This window comes from Medicago sativa, chromosome 1 (genome assembly GCF_051527215.1).
Source record: "Medicago sativa cultivar Bolivia chromosome 1, Bolivia_mono, whole genome shotgun sequence".
Lineage (NCBI taxonomy): Eukaryota > Viridiplantae > Streptophyta > Magnoliopsida > Fabales > Fabaceae > Medicago > Medicago sativa.
Window position 1 is genome coordinate 67,454,956 of NC_140749.1, and position 10,067 is coordinate 67,465,022.

The 10,067-nt window shown below is 33.4% G+C and overlaps 1 protein-coding gene across 1 annotated transcript; it reads right to left on the reverse strand.

The window, feature by feature from the left end:
• Window positions 1-863: 863 nt before the first annotated feature.
• On the reverse strand, window positions 864-6,323 carry LOC146956637 (TNF receptor-associated factor homolog 1b-like). The gene is made up of 10 exons (XM_085749539.1): window positions 6,303-6,323; window positions 5,870-5,984; window positions 4,079-4,190; window positions 3,779-3,867; window positions 3,595-3,663; window positions 3,380-3,512; window positions 3,067-3,225; window positions 2,274-2,619; window positions 1,489-1,601; window positions 864-1,178 (listed from the first exon to the last, which is right to left on the reverse strand). Exons 1-10 carry the CDS (start codon window positions 6,321-6,323, stop codon window positions 989-991), a joined length of 1,347 nt encoding a protein of 448 aa, XP_085605665.1. The 3' UTR covers window positions 864-988.
• Between the last annotated feature and the right edge of the window lie 3,744 nt (window positions 6,324-10,067).

Sequence of the window (10,067 nt, forward strand, 5' to 3'; positions counted from 1 at the left end):
TTTACATAAAGTCTTTGACTTAGTTGGTCCCCAAATGGTGACTCGGTGAGACTCTTGGATCCTCTACTGCTTCTCTTCATTAGCAAAGCAAAGAAAGAAACAAAAATAAAATGTAATCAGGAACAAAATTCACATGCATGATCTCTTAAAGCAAGACAGTTATAATTTCCCTAACGCATGCATATTCATTACTACCTAGAACAATGTAATTTATGACTCATCCGCAATGTAATTTATAAACTTGATGACTACTGTGAAATCTGCATATAGAATTTTGTATGAATTCGCTCATTGATTCATATCCTCCTCGGTATCATGTTGAATGGAGCCCTATTTGGAGATTGGACGTTCCGGCCAGGGTCTAATCCTTTCTATGACTAGAACCCATCTCATCACGCGGGTGGGTAGCTAGTGGTGATAATTCTTTGACGTGTGATAGGCTTGCAGAGATGCATATGCACATATTTTTTGTGTGCTTAAAGGCTATTAGTTGCTGGGAGAAAATTGCTCTTGACTCCCTCATCTGAGACCTCCATTTATTTGCTAACGATTTTACTGACATGTTCTTTGATTTATTTGGCAGATTACCATCCATCTTTGATTTATTTAGCAGATTTATTTAAAAAGTACAAGATCCTAAATTAACTAAAGTCACAACTCACAAAATAATAAGGTTCAAGAGCCTAAATGCATCAAAATCATAAGTTAGGCTCATCAAGAGCCTGAGTTCCAATTACAAAATATCAAAGTCAAGACCCTAAATTCAAAACATCTAAGTCAAGGCTCTTCATTAATTTTCCACCAACCTGCAATAATAAAAAAAATATATATATATGTGAAAAACTAACAATTGTAACAAACATTATGCATTAGCCCTTATAGAATTATAAATGCCTAAAATCATAATATTAACAATGTCAGACAATTGCATTTCAGTCTGTGATAAATAGTCAATGAAACACAATTAACAAGTGAACAAGATAATACATTAGCATTTAGCATTTGTGAAATCAAATTGTAACACAACCTGCTTTTTCTTTGACTTCTTTTTCCTCTCCTTGACTGCTTGTTTTGTTTTCTGATCATTTTCAGCTTGCCATGATGCCTCTTCTTCACGAATGAGTTCTTCTTGTCTCTTTAGAGCAACTGCTTCCTGAAAAGCAAGCTCAATTTTGTTGCTGCATACATGAAATTAAGAATTAGGAACTACATGCATTTAAATTTAATTCATTAATGTAAAGAGCACAAATAAAAAATTAAATACATCTGAAATCACATAGGAGCTATCCTTGTACTGACCATCTCTTACAAACTGGAAACCGCCAAAAGCATAACCGCGACAAAACCAACTGATTAAATTAGTGGAGTTCACTCCCAAGTAATTTTAGCGAATAAACGGTGCAGACAGACAGACAAAATCCGGGAGTGTATAAACAATTAGTTAAGTTGAGAAATGCAGAGAATGAAACTAAATATTGTGTATGGTACCTGAATATATAGTTTAGGACAAATATTTCCAAAGTCATTCGCCCTAATTCTGTGAGACACCTTTCATCATGCTCAATAGAATCTTTGTCGGAATCCTCCCCAGAGTGTCCATTCTGCAAGAACATGGGAAACATGTCCTTAACAATCAAAAGAATTTCAGAGCCCTTTAGGCACTTCCTTGTTACTGAAGATACCATTTCAGATACCTAATATATGCTTCAAATACCAGCAGGATAGGTTTGTTTCTTTCTAAATTATATATGTAAAAATGTACGCTATCATTTATTAACATCTACGAGATATGGTAAAGAAAAAAAGGAAACACGGCCTAAAATGAATTCATGGTTGAAAGGGAATATTTCAGTTAGTGGTGAGCAAATACTAAAAAATTCAATATCAAGCTATCAAGCATATGCAGCTTTAGAATAACTAACTAATCCATATTTGAACTCGTAATTGTTTACAAGGGTGAAAGATTAGTTCCTAGCCACCACCATTTTCTTTAGGCTATAATAAAAAATATATGTCCAGCTGATGAAGAAGCAATTGAAAACAACTCAATCTAAACATACTCAGTTCAGAATACAGTAGCCAAGTTTTCGGTATCACTTTTTTACAGATTTCTTTTGACAAATAGGCACAACTTTGTTCTACTCTTTTAACCAAAACTTCATTCTCTAAAATTTTTCTTCCACAGTTGCATCAATACCATCACATTTCAGTTCAATGCTCATATCAACAAGTAAATCCTTAGTTGCTTTGACAAAAATTATTCTACATCTTACCTTCGTACGATTTTGAGGGCCCTTTTCATCTTTTGGAGGGAGCGGTTCTGTAGCAGCCCTTTCAAGAAGCAGTAAAACATCATCCACCAGCACAAACATATCATTCTCAACACGAACAATAGGTGTTGGTATTTCTTCAGAATCCAACAATTTTTTCCATTCTTTTTTGCTAGTCTGGCCCTCGAGAGCCTTCAATCCACTATACAAGGACTCCATTACCAAAGTAGAGGTGACATCTTTTATGATAAAAAAGTGTTTCACTACTACTTTCAAAATTACATCTGTCTTCTCCCTAGATATGCGGCGCCTAGATGTTTGATCAATTTCACTCCAGAAAGCAGAGAAACTGTAAATGTTGCAAATAACTGTTTGATCAACTTATAAAATCAGACACCCGCAATTTGGAGGTCTGACAATGGATACTATTACATTATATTAATTAATTAAATCAGGAAACAGTGTCGTTGCAATAAATAAGAAATGGCATTATGAAAATCAGATTTAGTTTCAAAACTAGGCACAAACCACGGGTATTTATAATACATCAAACCATGGTCAACAATTAGATGTATTAATGGAATTCACCCACTGTTGTATCTTTTCTTCTCAAATTGACCAAACTTTTTTCACCTTTATCGATGGAAGACGAAGTAAATCAACCCAAAATATATTTTAAGGCAGATGTGAGACACTTTAGAGCAAGATAATAATTACAGAATACATCATGTGACATAATAGACAATATATGCCAGAAGGGAGACACCTAGCATTATCAAAGGAGAGCATAAAGTACCTCGACCACCTAGCTTTATCCTCTATCAACTTCCCAAGCTTGCTTCGTCTTTCCTCCACAAAACGCCGACAAATTTGTTCTACATTTGTCAAATATACCCTAACTAGTTCTCTCCTATATTGACAATCAAGGCAACGGAAAGGCCTGACTGGTTTCTCCCTGCATCAGCAACCAATAACAAATAAAATAGTCACACGTCTGAATTAAAAGGCAAACAAGATGACAAGATTATCCCATCTGATCAAACAGCCATACAATGGATGGCATGCCAAACTTTGGAGTCTTAAATAACAAAAGTTTAAGTATATAATACCTGATGACTTGAACTTGAGCTTTTATCATCAAATTGTCAGAATCATCAACAAATCCGTCATTAACCTTTGACAGCTCCATAAACTTTTTCCATCCCCAGTCATGCTCCTTCTTCCAAAATCGGTGCAATGTATCTGAAAAACTCAACAAATAATGAGTAATGATGATAGAAAAAATTGTAATCTCCAGTACATATGTCAATTATTAGCTAATTACCAGAATATTTTGACTTCTTTGAGTCTTTATTAACCACGGCTATTGTAAACTGTGCAAAGTGACTCCACCCTGTATCATCCCAAAAATAAAAGGGAAAATAAGCCAAATACTATGGAACAAACTTTAGTAAGAAAACTAACAATTATTAATTTAAACTCAAGGAAATAAAAATCATTGGTTTTACCTGGAAGAAGTTTGTCACGATTAGCTACACACAGAAACAACGAGAGATGATTGCAAACATCACATCCTTGTGGATAAATTAAAATATACCTGCCAATAACCAAAGAAAGATTCTGTTGAAAATCAAAACATAATTTGGCCTGTGGTGTGTTGATAGAATTAATAAATACTACAGGATCACAGATCACATAAAGCTCTTTCCCTGACATGTACATTATGTCTTGCTACACGTTCTAAAAGAGTAAAACTGTAAATCAGAGTGAAACTACACGTTTCTATAAGTTTATCTAGACCCTCATACCATTTGTAGCCTCCAACCTCAAATGCATTAGTGCGAAGTTCCCTTTTGGTAATCTGGTTAAACTTTTCTATCTTCCATGTATATTTCCCATATAACTCAGAAGGTTTTTGTCCTACGAAGAGAAGAAGAAGTAAGATTTTTACAATTTTTTATGGAAAAATATTGGCAATCAACCACGACCCATCATGAAAGGAGGATCAAGAATCAGCTCAAGCTAAATTAAAAAAAAAAAATCATTTAGAAGATAATATAATCTAACTGTCCAGGAACAAGACACAACTTCCTGCTGAATTCCCCCATTCTGGCCTAGAAAAGGTTCTTTTAAGAAAATTGGCAGAAGGTACATTTGGTGCAACAGTTCAAGTTGTTGCCAAGTGAGTGACGTGACTAAGATGATGTGGGTTCAAATTTGTAGACTCATATTCTCTACAAACGTTTCCCTTTATGATAGGAACTTTAAAACACCAGAGTACCCTTTATGGCAATGGGCACAATAGAATTACCCATCCTATTCTTATAACTTGCCTTCATACAGTATAAAAGTTGAAATATAATTACATCCATATTCCGTTCTGCCACTATAAACAGTCTGAGAAATTTGATGATCTATTAACCTCACGAGAAATCTTATAAATTTGCAACTGAGACAAATAAAAGTGTATCCAAGTAATAAAGACAGGATGTATATATTAAGATGAGTTGATCAAAGGTAGTCAAAATCAAGATTTTACGCAAGATCGGAAAGGAGATGTTAAATCGTAAATCATGCAACCGTAAGATCATACAATATTCATAAATCTCAAATATATGCATATAAATTCATTCATATATATGCTTATAAAATAGCATAACTACAACAGAAGAAAACTTAAATCACACTTGAAATACTTGTGTAAATTTAAATTCATAAGCATAACTCAAATAATAGCATAGTGCATAACCTTTACTAATTAAAACTTAAAATACTTAGTATGTAATGAAAACAATATCATATAACAACAGTATAAAACTTGAAATACTTATCAAATTAAAATGCTAAATCGAACTCACAAGTCTCAAACAAAACAACAACTAAAGTTGCCTTCTGTAGTTCCACAACCGCGACCATAATCGTAGAATCGTTTCAAAGTAAAGTAGTACATTTATACAAAAAAGTAAGAAGATCAAAGAAAAAATGGCCCTAGAAGAGAAGGTGCTGCTCAACCGCCTTTGGCAGTCCGCAAGAGTCTTTTCCTATATGTGTTGTGTTATCTTGATGCATAATATATCTCCTTTAATTTCCGGTGTGGACAGAGGGTCGCTGACCACTGTCTCGGTATTTGACACAGCTTGTGCAAAAGACTTGGTGATCGCCGGGACAAGGAATAACCTCGACCATTGCACTTGGTGTTGTGAAACCACAACGATGATGAGTGGATTGGTTACCAATTGACCAAATTTCCAGTTCCAAAATTCAACACAAGTCCAATTGGCAACAAGAGTCGAACGGCGCAAAAGTCCACAGATTGAACAAAATGGCATTTGGATCCAAACAATACAAATATTACATGATGCAAGGAGAAACTCATCACGTTGAACAGTAATTAGCAAACGGATTTCAATGGATAAAAGATGAAGCTGAACGGCGCAACACAAACCCTAGCATCTATTTCTCACCTAGAAAACACAAACACATACATGCAATAAAACAACAACAAGAATTGGATAAACAACGACACATGCATGCAATAAAACAACAACAACATTTCAGTAGAATTACATTAAGGACAAAATAGGAAAAAATGAATATACCACCAGTGTCCCGGTAAGGAGCCAAAGTAGGCGTGATTTCATTCTCAACCTGCTCAGAATGCTGCACACGTGAAGTTCCCACTCCAGACTCCTCACTCAACACCCCAGCCATTTCCTGATCAAGAAATATTTCAGTAACACTATCACATACTGTATCATATTTCAGTAAGAGAAAAATGATTAAGTAAATGGAGGAGATTATTGAATAGAAGGAGAAGAACCTGGAATCAAACAGTAGCAGTTGTGAAAAGCATAACCCTAAACCCTAAACAAAATTATTTTGTTTTTTATTTTATATTTTAAATTGTAATAATGAAAAATTGCCTTTTTAATTTTATTTATTTATTGTAATTGAAAGTTTATGTGAATTCTGCTTCGGAGTTCATCAGAGTCAAACAGTTCTTAAGACTCATTTGCGCGCTAACACATGTACCTGCAAATCAGCTTCCCGCATTGACACCATGAGTTAAACCCATCGACGAGTGTTAACGGAGCTACTTATATATATCAGCTATCTCAGGTTGGCACCGAGAGTTCAACTCACAAATCAACTCCTTATCACCTGATCAATTTTCATTGAAAGTTTTTTTTTTCTTGTGCCATGTATTTTATTTTAGAGATATACTTGGATCTTTTGAAGCTTAACTTTCAGAACTCAAATTTAGTTACGAGAGTACAGCAGAATAAAAAAAATTAGTAAGAGTGTTGATTTTTCTTTTATGGAGTTGTGGTGTCAATCTCTTTGAATTATATGGTTCTTTGAATTATAGGACTAAAACATATCACCTATTTTATGAGGATGAAAAATGAAATTTGATATATTTATAGGGACTCCAAAACTTAAATTTATTGACTTCCAAGAGATTTTTGCTTTGAACAACAAAAAAATTATCTAATTGGTAAGAATGTGTTGTGGTGAAAATCTTTCTCTCCAACAAATGAATTCAGAAGATCAATCTATGATTCAAGTTAGATCTTATAGAGTTTTTAGCTGATAAGTTTTAGATTACAAGCGCACAATTAGAGAATGAAGAAAGTATGGGCGTAAAACGTGAAAGAAAAAATGCACAAGAAAGGGAAAATAAAGGAACGAAGCGTGCAAAAGAAAAAAATATACTAATAAAGACGCGATTGAGTTTCATACATCATTCTTTCAAAGTTATGAGCAAAAAGTTATCAGCGGATGTGTTATCCCCTTAGGCGAAGTTTTATCAAATGGAAATGATCTCATTTGCATTGTGTTTGATTCTACAATTTTTAAAATTAGAAAATAAACTAACTCATATACACACACACATATCTGTGTGTGCGCGCGCTAACGTTCCAAGAGTCTTCTTCTGCAAGGTTCTTCTTTGAATTTAAATCAAGCTCATAATTGTTGTGTGGAAAATTTTTTGGATACAATTCATATGGCAGTTTTTAGAAGTTGTGTAATTTGAATTCTTTGAGTAACTCTGGATGCTACTTCTTAATATCTTATTCAAAATAATATACTCTTCAAACTTTTGACTTGTTCTCGATCTTCAAGGATATTGGACTTAGTTCGCTTAAAATACTATCATTCAAAATCTTTCTTTCTAAAACTGGTCAAGCAATCCCTAACCCTAATTTTAACCTAGCTTTTTCCCTCCCATTTCAACGCAATAAATTTGCAGATTTGACCTCCTCACCCATTTGTCGCGCAATAAATGTCTTTCATTTCAAATTCAATTGTTTGAATTGCTCATTTAAATGTCCTTAAAGCATTTCGAATTCTCACATTTGACCTTCTCACTCCTTTGCCATTCATTAAATGCACTTTTGTGATTCATATCAAACCGAAAATTCTCTCCTCATTTAAATGCAATTGTTTGACATTCTTCTTTAAGATCAATCTTTTAAATGCTCCTTTACCACACAATAAATTCTAACATTTGACTTTCTCACCCCTTTGTCACGCAATGAATTTCATTCATATCAAATCCGAAAATTTTATCCTCATTTAAATGCAATTGTTTGACCTTCTTTTTTAAGATCAATCTTTTAAATGCTCCTTTGCCACACAATAAATTCTAACATTTGACCTTCTCACCCCTTTGTCACGCAATGAATGTCATTCATATGCTCACATCTATCTCTTATTTTTAAAGCTTAACCCCCCCCTCAGCAGAAATCATCTTCACCCTCTCATGGGTCAGCATAGTCAAGGAAATGTGTGTTTTTTTTAGGTATTTTAGATACATCATATTTTCTTTGAGTCAATCCATGTTTTAGAAATTTCTAATTGGGGTTTTTCAAGTTGTAGATAAAATTGAATTTTGATTGTATTACACGAGATTCAGATGTGGTTAGTTCTATGTATTTTTCTTATATGTTTTTAAGTTGTTTCTGTTTTTAATCTCAGACTTACCAATGATGATTTAGAGATGTATTTTTGTTTTATGTTTTCAGTAACAACGTGTAAGATGTTTCCTTATCCCAAGAAAATCCAGTGAATATGTCTTTTTTGCTTTAAATTATATGTCCACCATTATTTTGATTCAGTATAATATATTGTATTTGCAAATTATCCCATCTAATATAGTGTTAGAAGAAAATATAAAAGACAAAAAAATTTATGAGCTGACATAGCGTAAACAAAATTTAAATAAGTTAAACAAAGTTTGGATACATCGTTAATACTCAAATTTAAATAAGTTCAACTTACATTATGATTTTAAAAGATAGAAGCAAAGCTATAAGACATCAAACAGGTTGAGACATAGTGTAAAATTTGAGCAAGATGTTTCTATACCTCAAAGAATATAATTAAATCAGCTTACTTCTCTACAAGTTAACAATAATCGGACATCACATAATATATAGTTTAAGCAGGTCACCTACATATAAATTTAGAGGATCTAAAATACTCAAATTTGAACAAGTTTAACTCAGTTTGGATACATTAATAGTACTCAAGTTTTAAAAAGTTCAACTTATTTTATGATTCTAACATCCATATGGAATTTCAATCCGAAAATGGCCAAGATACTTTTCTATCATTAGTTATCCTTTTGTAATGTAAGTTAGTTGGTCATATGGTAAAGCACACCCGACTAGGATTGAATGTATATGTTTGAAACCATTTATTTTAAGTAACATAATGTTGAATGAACGTGTAACCTCTCTTAAGCCTTAGAGGTTAGCATGTCTCAAACATCTGACCTCCACTATCTTCATTCCCATTTAGAGTTTATAAAAATCAAAGATAGTTATATATTCTAATGTAGTAAAAATTTGCTTTGTAAATTGTCCATGTAAATCCAAGAACGTGTTTGCATAAATTGTCCATGTCTCTTATTTGTACTTTAATGATGTCATACTCTAACGATGTCAACTTAATATTAATTATGTAATACATCATATTCCTTATGGAACTATTAAATTACAACCCAATTAGACGATATAACTTATTCGTCGCTTTTCTTCGTTGGTTGGACCCGTGCATCGCACGGGTCGATGTTCTAGTTTGTATATACATGTACCCTCCAAATGTCATTTTTCAAAAAGATTTAAAATTGACATTTTAGATTTGAATAGATGCATCGAATTGAAATGTTTTTGAGCGAACAAAGAAGTTGTCATTTGAAATTGGCAACCTCGCAATATTACGCCTACTCCCCTATAACTGCAATGAACAACAAGATTGCGTGTATTAGAAAATTTTGATATTCGCATTATCCAAGACTAACTCCCTTTTGCAGTGTATCCATGATGATTGTTTGTTTTGAGTTTTCTATGTTCATAACCATGACCATCCTTACACACACACATAACTCCCACCCAGTTGGAACTATTTCTTGATGCCTCTCAATGTGGGCTCTAGATTTTTGCTCAGATAATGTCGAATAATTAGGGTTTGGGATTTCTAACATTAACGTTGCGTTCATTTCTCTAGGCAATAACTGAGAATAATATCTCATTTCTCGTGCTCGTTCCAACTACTTAAGTGATCATTGTAGCAATGTTTCTTCTAACCTCAATAAGCTTTATGAAGATCAAATGACAGTCGATAATCCTATCAACATACTAAAAGAAGAACTTCGAAAGGAAGAGACGAAGAAAGAGGAAGAAATGGAGGCTATTGTTGCAACCAAATCTATTCTCCATGATATTGATATGGAGTTTGTAGAGTCTTGTACAACGTAGTCTGATCTTCTATGAAATTTGACTTTTGCGG

Coding starts and splice junctions, on each gene's coding strand:
- LOC146956637 (XM_085749539.1), bottom strand. CDS start 6,323: ATGCGGGAAGCTGATTTGCAG. Junction 5,985..6,302: donor TGCGGGAAGCTGATTTGCAG/GTACATGTGTTA, acceptor TTTCTTGATCAG/GAAATGGCTGGGGTGTTGAG. Junction 1,602..2,273: donor GCCCTCAAAATCGTACGAAG/GTAAGATGTAGA, acceptor ATGTTCTTGCAG/AATGGACACTCTGGGGAGGA.